Genomic DNA, 16275 nt, shown 5'->3' on the forward strand with positions numbered 1-16275 from the left:
TGCGTGTCTTGAAGATGTACTGCATGTTAGCAGCATTTCCAACGGAACTAATTAGTTATTGTAATGTGCCACTTTTGAATCTTTTTTTATCTCATGCTGTACGAAACCAATATGTCACGTGATTCACACTGGTCTACGTTCACGTCCAATAAGTTCATGCAAAATGTGTATGATCTGTGCTTTCCCCATAGACCGTATAAAAATAGGCTTTACCTGTTTACAACCACAGAGCGCTAAGGAGCATCTCTATGCCTACTACGCCTTGTATCGCTTACCTTCCATCTTCCCACACCGCAAGGCATTTTACGGCACCACAGTAGTGAAATCCGGCAGCTCTGAATGAAACTGAACACTGGGGTTCCGTATAGCTTGCGGTGTTCACTCTTCGATTACTGTCTGCAGTAGACCGGTTGCCAATCGAAGCCAGGACCATGGCCTCTATATCTTTGCACAATCCATACTTTCTGCTCAGTGTAATGTATTGCACATTACTTTTCAGCACCGTATTTTGTGAGGAGGAAGCTGAAGAAGATGAGCACGAGAAACATACGTATACGGTGGATATGTTCAACCATGCCATCGCCACAGCTCCCCACTTCGTTATGTTTTTCGCTCCCTGGTAAGTCCTGGAAGTTTTCGCAGTTGTAGCTTAAACTTTTCGCTAAACATTAATTCTGTCTATGCTTTGGTTTTTGCTTTGGATTCTGTGCAATATTTTGGATTGTTTGTTATTAACTTTCAGCTATACTGTAACTGACGTGTTATTGGAAACCGAATTACCTTGCATTATTGTTGCTTTTAGGTCTTAGGCCAGGAATTTCTTGCAAATTGGAATTGGAGCTTGTTGGCTAGCTAGCCTATCAGAACCAGCTAGCTCTATCGTTACACTGAACTGTTATCCGTACAGCCACGTAACTTCGCTGCTAGCTGAGTAGTTACTGAGCTGTCTAGCTAAGTGCATGACAGAGGAATTCATAATGTATAAGCGTTATCTTTGGAACGTATTTAATGTTATAAGTTTATTGACGTAAAAAGAACCTAGATCAAAGTGTAACCAAGGGGTAACTTCAGGATGTGTACGGAAACTTGTCGCTTACGTGGCAACTACTGGCGTACACTGGCAGCTAACCCTGGTGGATACTGCCGGCATGGTCAGTGATGTACATAATCGTGACCGGCTACTTGGCTATGTCTGTATTATAATTTACTAGTCTGATATGTATCGTACAGGACTAGTTGCGCTATTAGCTGGTATTAGCAGTAGCTAGCTACTTATTACACCGGGATGTGTAATGTAAGCCTACCTAGCTAGATAGTTTCTTTGCATTTTCCTTGTAGCCTAGCTGGTTAGCTGGACTAGCTAATGTTTAAGTCAAGGTGGTAGAAGGCCTATTAATAATTAGCTAAAACTTTTAGCTAACTACTTATAAACTCTTATCCTGGACCCTTTCCCACTAGATTTGGCCTCTTTGTGGGGGCTGCTTTTTGTCGGGTTTTGGCATTCGCATCTTCTAAGTAGCTAGCTTCGCTTCTAAAATGACAGGTTTTGCACCCTTTATTGAATTCTGCATTTCATTCAGTCCATGGAGTGGTTTAGCCTTTGATGCTGTGGTATGTAACCGCGAAAATGTACACGGCGTCATTAAAAAATGTAAAAGTACCTTTTTTTCCCCGTTAGGGTAGATCTGAGAATGTGCAAAATAAAAAAATCTGAAAATCACATTTAAAAAAAAAAAAGAAAATAAAAATAGTGTAGGTCAGTCGTTGAAAGCAAGTAATTGCATAATGTGTAGACTTATTTGAAACTTGGCGTGAACATTTCTCAAGCAGCAGCTTCATTTCTCCATGCATTTAATGTTATTTCTTCCTTCCTTTGAGCATGATAATTGTCAGAACTGAAAAGTAGTGGGGGGTTGATGCAGTACCATTTACGTACTCTGCATTGTTTGGGCAGGTGTGGCCACTGCCAAAGGCTTCAGGGTACATGGAACCAGCTGGCAGACAAATACAACAACATGGAGGAACCCCCTGCATATGTTGTTAAGGTGGACTGCACAAAGGACACCAAGTTCTGTTCAGACCATGGAGTACGAGGGTACCCCACGTAAGTGGTGCCTATTGGAAATCATTCTGTGTTTTGCTTTCATTCCAAACTGCTCTTGTCCATGCTGGGGGTTATGCCCTGGACAGAATTATGGAGTGTTGTCATAGACAACGAAGAAGCCAATCCCAAGAAAAGTCTGAGAATTGGGAGTCAACAGACCTTGAAGCTCTGCTGTAATAATCTCACAGTCAGTATGCTTGCTCTCTGTTGGGGGTGTAATGTCATACTGGAATGTAATCCATGAAGTGTTTTATGGTTTCATTTCAAATTCCCTATGTACATTTCAGCAAAAGGCTTATGTACTTTGCAGACTGTCCTGTACTGTACTGCAGGGTAATAGACCTGTTAACCTATTGCAATAGTCACATCTTCAATGTATCTATTAGGAGTGGCAGAAAATTATTCATAATTCCCCTCTAGCATCAAAATGTATTGTTCTAAACAGTCATGCACTTTTTGGCACAACAAGATGTTTGCGAGTAATACCAAGCACCCCTGTCACTGCTACTTTGAAGATCTACAAATGTAACACAGTTCTCAATGTAAGAAATTTTGTTTCTTTGGGGTGGCCGTTAGCTTTTTTTCTGGTGTCCATTCTGAATTTTAAAGTACAGTATAACATCATATTGTAACCAATTTATTTAATATGTCTACATGCTACTGCTATTTGTATAATAGCTGCACTTTTTATATATTTCTCCCTCTGGTGCTTGTGTGCATTTGGGATGACGCAGTGTGAAATTGTAAATCCATCTCGAGTGCATTAGTGTATAATATGCATTACAGTGTTTCGGTATTGAATGGAGTGCCTTTTCTGTCATTTTGAATGTGTAACTTCAATCAGCTGTATGTTGGTGACATCAGTTTTTCCAAAGACCATATACTTCTGTTGCAACCAATTTAAACTTGAACGTACATGGAGTCTTTGAGACAAGTTGCAAGTACAAAGTATAAAAACAGCTCTTTGCTTTCCCCAACAATTTGTTCAAGAAACTGTTGTTCAGAACCGTCATATTCAGTTATTTGAAATGTTTCCATTCAGAAATTTTATGATGATGCAGCAGGATAACTATAGTTGAAGTGGATTTCTCTGATTTATTCTCCAGTTGAATGTTTTACCTCCATTTCTCCAATAGAATAAGACATAATTGAAGTAGGTGTTCACTGTAAAATTGATATAATGTGGAAGAACAAAGTAATTCTCCAGGCAAAATAAAGTAATGTAATCCAAAGAAAGATCTTTGTTGTTTTCTAGCCTGAAGCTGTTTAGACCTGAAATGGAGGCTGTGAAGTACCAGGGATCAAGGGACATGGAGTCTTTGGAGTCCTGGATGCTGAAGACCATGAATGACGACCCTGAGGTAAGTGCAAAATGCAAAGCAGAAGAGAGGAGGCTGCTATCAAGAAAACAAGAGTAGCCCTACTATAAGGTCTTTTAGTAACTAACAAGTATGATTAGCTGAAGTATAACTGGTCTGTCGTCATCCTGAAATGAGGTAATATGCCCCATTTCAAGAAGTGCAGTACTGCAAAACATGCCAGACTTTAATTTACCTGAAGGCGTTTGTAGGATAACTTGTGGGAGTGTGCATTATTTTTACGTGTATTCTTCTGAATCCAATGTATGTGTAATGGAAAACGAAATGTGAATCGGTGGGCTGCACTTGTAATGTGTCGCCACCTAATCCACATGGGATGATTTAGTATAGAAGGTTCCTAGAGGGCAGGGCTACACTACCTCATTCACTGCTAGCTCTCTTTTGCTGGTGCAGTCGGTTTACTCAAAAATCCAAGGGAATACGAGCAGCAGCTCAACCTGTTGCGGTTCTTTGATTGTGCGACAAACCTTTACATTTATTCCACTGCTGTTCCAGCCACACGTGCTATACAGAGGTGTGTCAGTGGATCACAGTTGGGAGGTGTTTCAGATCAGTGAGGTTGCAATGAGGACCCAGGCTGTTGAGTAGATGGCAGGACCTAATGTCTGTTTCATGCAACGTTGTATCTTTGTGGCATCCAGGAGCCCCAAAGTGAACTTGAGCCACCCAAAGCCCCAGAGCCAAAACAGGGCATGTATGACCTCACTGCTCTCAACTTCAAGGCCCACATCACTAAAGGTAACAGAACAGGCATTGCAATGGGTATTTATGTGTACATCGAGCGTCATACTGGAATGACCAAAATAGTTACATACTGTTAATTTGAAATGTATTTTTTGATTTTATGTTTCATTTAATTTGACTCCAATAGTCTGTTGGCTTGCTGTTTATCCCTTACTTATGCATTGTCTCATTTTATAGAGCTTAACTTTCTTATTTGTTAGATGAAAATTGCAAATATGAAATTGTACTTTGTGTTTTCTGTGGGGATATACCATGCTGCAATATATCTGATTATAAGGGTGCAGGTTATAATTTAGGATCTACTTTTATTACCTTATTACCATTTAGCAATGTACCTACACAACACAATACAGTGTTTGTTAGTCGCATTGTAACTGTACTCGTACAGAGTATTTGGTTAAGAGGTGTCATTGTGAGGCCGTGTGCACTTCCTGCTTAGTGGAACGTGTTGGTTTTAGTTGGTGTATGCACTTCCCCTTTGTTTATTCCTAGGTTACCACTTTGTCAAGTTCTTTGCCCCTTGGTGTGGTCACTGCAAAGCCATGGCTCCTACTTGGGAGCAGCTGGCCAGCACATTCGAGCACTCTGACAACGTCAAGATTGGCAAGGTGGGTGGGCCACAGCCGTAGCAGCAGTGGGTCGGTGAGCACGTGGGTCCTGTTGGGGCCCACGCACCAGGACACACAGCCGTTAGATAGCAACGCTCTGCTGAAGCAATTTGGCTGTGCCCTTGTGTAAACATAACATTTTGCTTTGACACCGGCTTAGCAAATTAGTTTATGATAACGCTTGCACACATCAGCTGTTGACTTTGAGTCCCAGGGCTGGTTCGTCAGCCTGAAGCTCAGCGCGGCTTGAGTTACTGGTGCGTTTCGTTTCCGCAGGTGGACTGCACTCAACACTACGAGGTCTGCTCTGAAAACCAAGTGCGCGGATACCCCACCTTGCTGTTCTTCAAGGATGGAGAGAAGGTAAGAAGTGGATTGCATGCGAAGGGCTGTAACGCCTTGTTTGGAAATTGTGGTTTTTTTTGTATATTGTTCCACCAGCTTTACCTGTCTATGGTGACATCCATGGGTCTGATTTAGATGAGCATGCACAGAGCAGATCCGATTGCAGGTAGTACATTTCTTATGGAATGTGAAATCCCTGCTCTATACTGCACTGACTAAGCCACTTCATCACATACTGCTGTTCATTTCTTGGCCTTGTGCTGGAGGTACCTCCATTTAAAACAGGCAAATACAACTGGCACGAATGCTAAGGGAGTTCAGTCTACATTTACCCATTTAGTGCAACTGTTCTACTGCTACTGTCCATGCTAATCACTGTTAGAAAAATGATGTATTCCAGCTATGAACAAGGTCAACTTAAGGAGTAATTGTATAACTGAGTCTCATCTATGATTTAATTTGGATGGCGACCGTTCCGTATTTCTTTACGTTACTCAGTTGAAATATGTGCTCCCTTCAAGCCTATAAGCAGGAGAGGAGTAGGATCACGAGACGTCTTTTTGGCACGTGCTGTGTTTGTCTGCAGGCAGACCAGTACAGAGGCAAGAGAGACCTGGACTCTCTGAAGGAGTTTGTGGACGGTCACATTAAAGCCGCCGCTGACACGGCTGACGACGCTCAGGATAACGAAGTCGTGCCCCCCAGCGAAGAGCCTGCCGAAGAGGAGGTAGAGTGTCACTTTAAGCGTCTGTCTGTGTGCTCGAACATTCGTCTGTTGTATATAGGAATTTTCTCTTATTGTAAGATACTACATCTGTCTCTGTATGCATGGGCTTCAAATGATAGTTTAAACAAAAAAGTGGAGAATCTATTCTAGTATTCAAGTTTTGAGAGGGTACATTTTGCATGTGTGGGTTGACCATATTGCAGAATACTTCTATAGATTCTTCTTAATGAGTTCATAAGCTTTTTTACATATGCTCTACCAGTGGGACTATGATCATCTAGCCCACACTGTGACTGCCCATAATTGCTACTTCAGGACAGTGAAGTAGCAATTATGGGCAGGCTAGCTATTTCCTCCTATTGTTGAAAATTCATTAAAAATACAGCATTCTACAAGGTGACGTCATTAAAGAGGATTAGCCCTTAACAAGGAGGTGTACTGCATCATAGCACACACGAAAACTCCAATGGCAGAAAGAACGTGGACTTTTCATTGAGCTGTTGCGTTGAGATGAATATTTCTGCTCTTCTTGGAGGCTATTGTGTAAAACTAATTTATGATTTACTGAATAAATATCCTTAGAAATCTTTGGATGCTGTTTCATTGTTGTGTTGGTACTAAATTATGTAATGGTATTTTTCTTTCCCCTAGTCCAAAGTCCTGGTCCTCACTGAAAGCAACTTTGATGAAACAGTGGAAAAAGGTCTTTCATTCATCAAATTTTATGCCCCATGGTAAGAGAATAATTAAGGGATTATGTATAGCGCGCAAGTGAACTGTTTCAGAATACGCCTCACCAGGGTGTTTTAACTTGAACATAAAGTGTATTTTGTGTTCACACCATTTACAAAAATGAAATGGGGAAATTTATATTTACTGTGAAGTGTGTTATGTTGAAATGGGCGTTTTCCTTTCCGAGGAATTCCCCCCCATTTCGCTTAGTTAATAGTAATGTTACTAACGCAAGAGCGCATGTTTTGACTGGACAATTTGGCTACTTAGAGTGCAGAGGGATATAATCAGGTCTGGAACAGCAGTCATATTACAGTAGTAATGCAACCTCATTGACCAATAAGAATCAAGTATCCAACAAAGCAACGGTGTAATGCTGAATATTGTGTGTGCCAAGAGAACAACTTAAAATGTGTCCAGTATCCTCAACTGTGATTGCAAGATTAATTAAACGTGACAAAATGTCTGGGCAGACACAATTGTATTTTGATAGTGACATTGCCCTTTGTTTTCCATACCAGACTTAATGCAAGCCTAGTGTTTTTTTTTACTTTGTTGCACCCTTTTCTAAGATCTCCTTCAGGTTGTAGGCACCACCTTAGTTTTCCACTCAAACATCCTAGTCCTTGGGCAGTTGAGGATCTTGCCTCACCTCCAGACCAGACAAACAGGAAGAATCTATTTTACTATCTGCGAGTCGAATCGTCTGATGCATTTCCTCAGCAGTTAAAGGGCACTGGGTCTGATGGGGAGCACCAACACGGCCGGCAAATAAAGGGCCGAACTCTCTCGTTTGCCGCTGAAGGGCCCGTGTTTATTTTTCTAGGTGTGGTCATTGTAAGAACCTCGCTCCATTATGGGAAGATCTATCCAAGAAGGAGTTCCCTGGGCTCACAGATGTGAAGATAGCGAAAGTGGACTGCACCGTGGAGCGCTCGCTCTGCAACAGATTCGCCGTGAGTCGACTCACCCTTTTCATTTAGGGGTTTTTCGTTTCTCTGGGATTTTCTACTCTGGTTCAGTAGGGCCGCAGGGGTACTTCTTATCGTCATTACCCAGGTACTTTATTGAGCCATTAAAGCAGCTGAGCAGATGATTACACAATTAAGTCACCTCACCTGGTTTCCTGGTGACCTATTTTCATCTTAAAAGGAAAAGCTAGTTTACATTAGTGGGGTTTCCATCCAACTGTTTCTATGTGTTTCCTGAGTGGAAATTCCTGAAATTCGAGAGATTAAAAAAAAAACTGAAATATCACAGTTTTCATACTTTTTAAATAAATGGTGACGTGATGGGGACCTAAGTCACATGCTTCCCCTCCAGAATGCCCAAAATTCTAAAATGCTTCAACCCAAAGCTGGCCTATGCACAACATTCTCTCAGAATTTCTTGTTGCGTGGGCATTCGCAGGTGTATGGTGGATTTTGTGGTGGTGACATAGCCTTTTGTGCTGTCATTAAATGGACCATTACATGCCCTGTTCGATGTCTCTGGACTGCATGTAATACAGCCATGCATAACCGATAGAGGTCTGTTATGATCACTCTTCCGATAGTCTTGCAAACCCTCCATAACTGTGTTTGGCTGGCACTCTTTTGATTACGTAATCTTGTAGCGCCCTCATCAGAATGTTCAAATGAAGTTGGTGGAAACACTCATTCGCATTTTCTTTTGCTGACTTTTCGGAAATTCTTTCAACATTTGCAAAACGTTTGGATGGAATTTTCATTATTGTGGCCCACAAGGATCAGGGTTGAGAAGCCCTGGACTAATCATGTAAATTACTCTCCATTCAGTGATTGATACATGTTTTTTAACCATGTCCTGTACTCTTTAGAACTGAACTAAAAGGCTCTTCTAGATAAGTCTTGGAGTTTCAGGTTTTTCTCTCAGTGAAATTAATGGTTTCCAAAAACCATAAAATCCTTTTTTAAAAAGCAATTACATCCTTTGACTCACATCGGAGGGCAGTAAGACTCTCAGGAATGTCTAGACCTTCTAGTCCCAGTTGAGGCCTTTGAGATGCCCACAGTAATAAACTCAATTTAAAATATAAATTCTTATCAGTCGGAATTTCCCCTTCCAAGTCTGCTCACAAATTTCAGTCTTTTCTCAGTCAGTCGCTCAGAGCCCAGAGACGATCCGTAGCAGCCTGTAACCTCTGGAGAAATATGATATGGAGATGACTCGAATGATGGCTAACCCAAAGTTTTGAATGTTGAGCTGCTGTGGGAGGCAGTAAGCTTCTGTAGCACTTCTGCTGAAACCTCAGAGGCACTGCTGTAGAGCTGCCCCACAGGCTACTCACGTTTTAAAACATTTATGCTTGTAATAAATAGTAATACGAGATGATACCTGGAGGAAATAGCAACTCCATTGATCTGGTGTTTGTCATTTTGTGTGACTTAAGCAGATCCTGATTGATAAGTGTAATTAAAAGAATTTCTTTTTAACATGTTACTGTTTGGAAAAAAAAAAAAATGAAGTGCATATTTTAAACAAGTTAATCTAGGTATGAAATATCCAGTGTATGCAGATCATTTTTCTGCTGTCTTGTTTCTTGACCTGTTAATATCGCATATTGTATGATGGTCATGATCGCTACAAAATTGAATTGTTGTGATTTTGGTGATATGCTATTTTTGCTAGAAAATTATATGCTGTATATTTCCGACTTATTTAAATTAGATTTTTACTTAAAGTATTTTAGACAAACATTTTAATACTGTCAATTAAGTAAAACACATTGCTATTTTTGCAATTAGGCCTCCGAAATTTTTGGTCTCATAAGAATCATTTATTGATGTTCCCCATATGAAGTAAATGGAAGCTAATGGAGGAAATCACAAGTAGTGACTGCAGTGTGACTTCCTGTCATGTGGTCTGACCTCGGCCGCTCTGACCCCTCCAGGTTCGCGGCTACCCCACCCTGCTGATGTTTCGGGCGGGGCAGCAGGGGGAGGAGCACAACGGGGGGCGGGATCTGGAGAGCCTGCACAGCTTCGTGATGAAGCAGGCCAGAGATGAGCTGTAACGTCCAAACCTCCTCCCACAGTCACAAGTCTCTGGTGTCACAACGCATTAAACCTGCCTCCACACGGCAGCCATTTCCACCTCTCTGCAGCGAGCGAGGAGCTGCATCAACACAGACTGTGGTTTTTCTTTTCTTTTCTTTTTTTTTTTTGCTGCCAAAGGACTTGTGGGCAAATGTGGGTCTGATTCTTGAATCGTATTTAAAAGATGTGAATACGTAGTCCCACTTCGCCCTAGAGTGGATAAGGTTCTGCAGTGAAATTATACACGGTCATGGAAAACCACTTTTCAGGCGGTACTTTTTAACTCAATTTGAAATGTACGAACAATATCCCAAATTGAAGTGACTCAAGGATGGTCATCAATGTGCCTTCCGAGACTAGCCTAATATTTACAGTAAAGCTGGCAGTTTACCCAGGTGACCTCAGCTGAAATTCCTTCTTCATATTGGATGATTTACTCAAAGAAAATAGGATTTGTGAAAATGTGATTAGTAAAGATTTTACACGCCATCTACGTTTCTGTACTAGAGATGTCACCTATATGTTAACTGACATTGAGCGTTAAGTTGGTAACGGTGTTGGTATTTTCATGTGTGTCAGTGATAGCCTAACTTAACTCTCAGGGATATACTTACTGGAGGGAGTGGAGGTCCTGGTCTTTGCCATATACCGATATCTCACATTGTCAAAGTTTTTTCTTTTTTTAAGTGGTGCACAAGCTTATATATTTTCCCAGTTATCAATTGCTGTATTTCAAACTGCACCTTGGGGCTTACTTTGAGTGTTCTCGCCTTGGATATATTGGAAAACGTTGCAAAACTGTACTGCCGAAGTTTCAATGTAAACTGTTTTGTGCTTTGATGGAAATATTTCGCTGCAGTGATATGGAGACCTGTGAATCTGTGTACAAATCATGGCCAGTCAATTGTGATACCTGATGTTTTTCCCCCACTCTAATCAAAGCTTTTTTTTTTTTTTTTTACAAATCATTGTTAAAATAATTTGTCGACCACTATGTTTTATCTACTGTAGTTGATGCATTCAACAGCCTTATCTGTGGAATCCAACAACTGTATCAGTAGTGCACATTTGATGGTCACCAAGGTTGATACACACAGCCTCAGTTTATACAGTGAAGCACAAAATTTTGACAGATCTGGGAAATGTCATTACCTCAGGCTGGTGGGTATGTTCGCCTGGAAATTTGCTGGACAAAGCCAAAAAAAAAAAAATCTTGTTTCTCCCTTTCTGTGACAATATGACGACACACCCATGTAGTCAGCAATGTCAGAGTAAAGAAAGCACTGATAATGTATAAAATAAATATCGATTTTACTCTGCATACGCTGGTGGCAAATAAAGCCTTCGGTACAGTCGGTCAGATAAGCATGCGTAAACAGCGTTATCTGTACGTTCAGCGACACCACTAGCAGTGATCGCTGTGTGTTCAGCTCTTCATTTCCAGGGCCCTTTAAGCCCTTGGCCCAGTCTGTCTGGCTCCAGTTCTCTCCTGCTTCCCTTAGTGTGCTCCGTGGTCTCTTGCCCTGACAGTCTATTACTCTGTACTCTCTACCGCCTCTCAGGTTTGTGTCTGCAGCCTCTTCCCCCCCATAGACACTGCGCCAACCCTGTTCACCTCCCTCACTGCGAAACGCACTCCCAACACGGCACAAGCAGCTGACCAAATAGCACAAAGGACCAGCCGGAACACTTCTTTCTTACTCCGTGTTTACCAAACTGCGAAATACCCGGTTAACGATATGGAATGTTTTTAGGCATCGCTGTGGCAAAAAAAAAAAAAAACATTTCTATGCAGATGTATGTGGCAGCATCTTGCCATGCCTGTATTTACACTCAGATTCAACACAGCAAATGAACAGACAGGTAAACAACTTAATGTCAGTAAAACCTTTATGGATAGCACTTGGTGTAGACAGGCTCGAGTGAAGGAAAGTAGTATTTTCTATGAGTGGGTTGTCCACTGCCCATGAAGTTTTTTTACAAACAAAAATATTGCAACAAAAAATAATTGCGAGTTGCTAACATGGATTTCTGCAAAGATTTTGTAATAAAACTTCTTTTCCAAAAATAGTCTTGTTTGTTTCATTGTAAGATGGCATGTAACTTATGAGGTGCAATAAATAAGCTGAATAATGTACAAGTATTTACATACAAAGTGGAAGTCTAAACATGATTCAGAAAAATGTAGACAGCAGCTTCTGGAGGTATTTTTTTCTTATCGTGGTTCATAATTTGTGGTGGGATAGATAAGACGGTGTAGTTATCTCTAGAATAGCTATTCTTTATTGCTGCAGCAGATTTTGTTGTGTTGAAAGATCTTGTGCTTGTTTAGGAAACAATTGTACCAAGTTGCAATTATTCTCAATTCTATGCCATCAAAATTGAGAAACAAACTGAGGCATTACATTTTTGACACTAAACTTGGTTAAATATCAACACAAAATGACTAGGATACAGTAAAATACTTATGCTCTGAAAATATAGGCTTGTTTACAAATGCAACAGCACGGTCATTTCCTGGTTCAAATGAAGTTTGGCTTTTTCTTTAGAAGGGGGTCTGGTGGGGGAGGGTTGTGAGTAGTAGCTTCCTGCATATACTATGAGGAACAGCTAAGAATTGCAGGAAGGTTTGAACAATTACATAACTTGTATCATAATACTAATTATAAAAATTAGATTCAAATGGAATTTTATATGTTAAGATCAAGCTTTGGTTAGTCTGATATAGATATCTGTATTAGAGATAGAGTCTGGTTTGGTTAATATTTTTTCCCACTGTCCTAAAAAGCATTATATTCATTTTCAGTGACATCTGAGTACATCTCACCAACAGCATTGTTTTCTCTGCAATGACATACTAATCAGTCCATCATCAAGAGGCTTTAAAGTGGACGACTGAGCACGCCTGATCGCTCGCCATGCGAGAACCGCACCGCTAGAGTAGCTACAGGGTTTGGAATGGTGTGAATTCGGGTCAGAGGAGAAAGCAGCACATTTTTCTGGTCATGTAGCAGTCCTTCGATCGCCCCGAGTCGCTGCAGTGAGGAGAGGGCGGGGCGAAGGTAATGGGTATTATTTCACTCACACACACACGGACACACACACCCATACTACACACGCATACACGCACACGTACACGCACACGCCTGTGACACCCATGTGGCGTACAGGCAGTGTCTGCTGCAGCCGTTGGGCTTGCGACGGTCCGGTGGGGTCAGTGGCATCCACAGGCTCTCACCACCATGTTCTTGTACTTCTTCAGGATCACGTTGGAGTTGTCGTCGAAGTAGAGCACGGAGATGGCGTGCAGCTTCGTAGGGGCGCAGCAGGGTTTGGGGACATTCTCCGGGTTCATGAGATGGACCTGGGACGGATAGATTATTTATAAATTCATATTCTTATTTATCTGTATTATTTCCAAAAATAAAATAACTGCTGCCATAGGCAGATAAAAATCCTTAAATGCTTGCTTAAATCCTTAAATATTTTTTATATCTGCATAAGACTGAAATGCATGCAGTGCAGTAAGTAATGCATGCGCCTTCTGTGGTGACAGCACACCCCTTGCACATGCTCAGTCAGTGTCAGCTCATAGCAAAGTGTGTGCCATAGACGGTGTTCACTGGAGCTCACCAGTGTCTGCACAATGGCGTGGTTGGTGGCATTCATGTGGGCATTAAGGGGGAAGGAGCACTCTCCATCACAGTAGTTGGCAGCATATCCCTCTGGTGCAATAATCCAGTCCTGTCACAAAACACAACAGTGATACTAAGATATTTGAACAGGCACCACAACATGCTCCAATATCTAGTTTCCACTCACCACCTCCTGACAGCTCTGCTGATTGCTTTTTCCGGGTTTATATTATCTCCAATAAGACGTTCTCAAAGTTGTTTTTTGCACAACCTCAATCATTAATTTTGATTAGGAAAAAACGACGACGTATCTGCACCTGCAAGATGTTGCCCTTTCCATGTTCAAAACATCCCCTGGATCCATTATAAACAAGGAGTAATGTGTTATTTTCAATACTGGCAGGCAGCTAGCAGTCTTCCCCCATGAGTCATGGTCCTAGTGACGGAGGCTAGCAGAGCTGATGACAAAAATGATGGCTGTAGCTGAACTTAGTCAATACTCATCCTACCCAGTCAGCTGACCACTGACAAGTCTAGGGCTTCATCCCAGCCAACACCATGGGCCAACTTCAATATCGAAGACCGTTAAGTGCTCTCCTCCGTCCTTCAATTAAAATACTATTTTAGTGTTCTGCATTTATCATGGGCTACAGTCCATTATAACTGTCAGTTTTACTTAAGAAAAGGAAAAAGAATGGCCTAAATTCAGGCTTCTCAATAACACAAAAATGTACGGCCTACTCAGTCTGTCATTGCTGCTGTCCAATCAGGGACAGACTAATAGCCAACCGTTATACATCTGCCAAGCAACTGCGGCCTGTTTCACAGGGGGCGGCACTGATCAGACTATCCAGCAAGACAAATCAACTTTGAAATTTTTCTACATCCATTGATACTCCCCTTGGATCTTTCCTGCAGTTATTTTGCATCTGAGCTCACAGTTTGTCTCTAGCTGTCAGTACACTCAGTTTTAATTGTTTGCAGGCGTAAAAATGTTTTTCCCTTTACAATATGCAAATAGAAGTGGCGTGTTGATTTGTCTTTGACATCCACAACACAAAAAGCACCATGTGCCCTTGAAATATGTAATATAATGTTATATGAAATTATTTTGTTGAAATGAATGTATAGTAAAAAAACACTATGGTGAACTTAACGATGGTGAACTTAACTTAACGTTTATTACTATGGACCAGTATTTTATGCACTGAAAAACAACAGTAATACAACAAATTTGACTATTGTTTTGGTAAGTTAACTCAACCCACTAGTCGCTGCCTTGTGAAGGAATGTCTGACAATCATTTTTGTTTGTGGCTTTCAACCAATAAACCTGCCAGGTGTTAGTGTACCCTTACCTGCCAGCCCAGCTCCCGGAAGCTGACATACAGCTCGTGCTTTCTGCAAGCTGTCTTCTGGTCGCTGCTGTTGTAATCTGGGGGGAGGAGTGGGGAAGAAGGGGATTACTGGAGGCAAAGGTACTGCTCGCCTGAGAAGAGACCCAAGAAACCACCCATGAGTCACCTTTCACTCACTTCCTTTGGATAATGAGAATGTCTCAACCAGTGTGCGGCTCATTTTCGGTTTACCAGCAAATAGTCGCTTCAAAAATATGTTGTGTTTTCCTGTTAATAAACGCATTGGTAAAAACCACAGTACGGACAGTCGTTTGATACACTTCATTTTCAGTTTATATGCATATACGTTATTATCTCTTCCATAAACAATCTGCCTATTTCAGTCAGCTGCAGGTATGAATTTCAGCAAAGGAGGTCATCGCTGGCATGGAAATATATTCTGAAGTCAAACTCTGACTCCATATTTCCACTGACGTTTTGTGTACGCTCTCTCTGCGACTTTTTTTTTTTTTTTTGCCCACGGGCCCGAAAACAAACCGCACGGAAGGCTATGATATCAGCCCGGCCGCAGAATCACTTCCTGTGTTTTTAGCGCTCCCGCCCAGCGAAACGATCCGCTGTCACGTCGGGCAGGCCCGTCAGGCAGCCTGGACGCTGGCAGGGGCGCCAGCGACATCTGCACGTCCGTAAACCGGCGGGGACAGTGACGCGCTGTTCAGGATCCCTTCCTGTTGCCTCCTGGGAAGCGGAGCCTGTTATTAGCCGGGCTTTTTTTCGTCTGACTGCGGGTTACAGCGGCTCTGATTCAGAGCTGTGTAATCTCAAAATGGAAGGGCCACGTAAAATAATGCCAGCGCACACGTTTCAGCTAAACATCTCTACGCTTATTGTCCTTGTTTATTTGATTAGAGCCATAATCTGGATTACAGTTTGAAACGGCACAAAGGGCAATGATAAATGAGTCGTCTACCTCGTAGTTATCAATTAGACCTAACATGTATACCTAATTGAATATTAAAATGTCAATGTGTGTTTGAAAATGAACCCCTGAAAATGATCTATCCAAGGAAGGGGGGAATTATAAATACTTGGTCTGCCAAATTCGGTACAATCCCTGGGTTTTATTTTCTCGTACACATCTTGTTGTTTATAAGCTGAATTCACTGGGGACATCTTCCACTCTTCTTATTAGAAGAGAGCTCCCTTAAACCTGGTTTGTACACTACGCTGTCCAGTGAGATCCAGAAAGTGAGTGTCCTAACACTAGGGTAATAAATAGAGGTTTCCCATTCAAGGAAAACTAGCTACTTAAATGACATCACTATGTCACCTCGAAACAGTTTCTCACAGGAGTGAAGGGAAAGGCTCAGTACCGCAAGAGGCCACCGAGCAGCAGGGTCAAGGGCTCATTCCCATCGCTTATTCTATCTGTCTGTGTCTCCTCGGATCTTGCTTGACCCAGAAATTGATTGAGGGCTGCCATCTTTAAGGACATTCCAACTCGTTAAATGATTGGCTTGTGGATCTGTCTCTCCCCATCTGCCACGTCTGTAATTGACATGGCTTAAAACTGATGCTTTTTAACAAG

At 41.7% G+C, this 16275-nt stretch overlaps 2 protein-coding genes across 2 annotated transcripts in view; one reads left to right on the top strand and one right to left on the bottom strand.

Annotated features, from left to right (window-relative positions):
* Positions 1 to 210: 210 nt before the first annotated feature.
* Positions 211 to 11750, top strand: txndc5 (thioredoxin domain containing 5). The gene is made up of 10 exons (XM_035416061.1): positions 211 to 619; positions 1955 to 2104; positions 3360 to 3465; positions 4125 to 4221; positions 4720 to 4835; positions 5112 to 5198; positions 5767 to 5907; positions 6559 to 6641; positions 7466 to 7595; positions 9551 to 11750. Exons 1-10 carry the CDS (start codon positions 432 to 434, stop codon positions 9671 to 9673), a joined length of 1221 nt encoding a protein of 406 aa, XP_035271952.1. The 5' UTR covers positions 211 to 431; the 3' UTR covers positions 9674 to 11750.
* bmp6 (bone morphogenetic protein 6) overlaps positions 11568 to 16275 on the bottom strand; it is a 29691-nt gene continuing 24983 nt past the window's right edge. Inside the window, exons 5-7 of the mRNA XM_035416060.1 lie at positions 14688 to 14764; positions 13329 to 13439; positions 11568 to 13059 (exon numbers count right to left, since the gene is read on the bottom strand). Of these exons, the coding sequence (XP_035271951.1) occupies positions 12910 to 13059; positions 13329 to 13439; positions 14688 to 14764 (338 nt within the window). The 3' untranslated portion in view covers positions 11568 to 12909. The remainder of the gene's footprint in view (positions 13060 to 13328; positions 13440 to 14687; positions 14765 to 16275) is intronic.

Source organism: Anguilla anguilla, chromosome 4, assembly GCF_013347855.1.
Source record: "Anguilla anguilla isolate fAngAng1 chromosome 4, fAngAng1.pri, whole genome shotgun sequence".
NCBI lineage: Eukaryota > Metazoa > Chordata > Actinopteri > Anguilliformes > Anguillidae > Anguilla > Anguilla anguilla.

Bases quoted from the DNA above. Each gene is read 5' to 3' on its own strand.
- txndc5 (XM_035416061.1), top strand. From the start codon at position 432: ATGGCCTCTATATCTTTGCACAATCCATACTTTCTGCTCAGTGTAATG. The intron at 620-1,954 runs GTAAGTCCTGGA...TTGTTTGGGCAG, and splicing joins GTTATGTTTTTCGCTCCCTG to GTGTGGCCACTGCCAAAGGC. The intron at 4,222-4,719 runs GTAACAGAACAG...GTTTATTCCTAG, and splicing joins CAAGGCCCACATCACTAAAG to GTTACCACTTTGTCAAGTTC.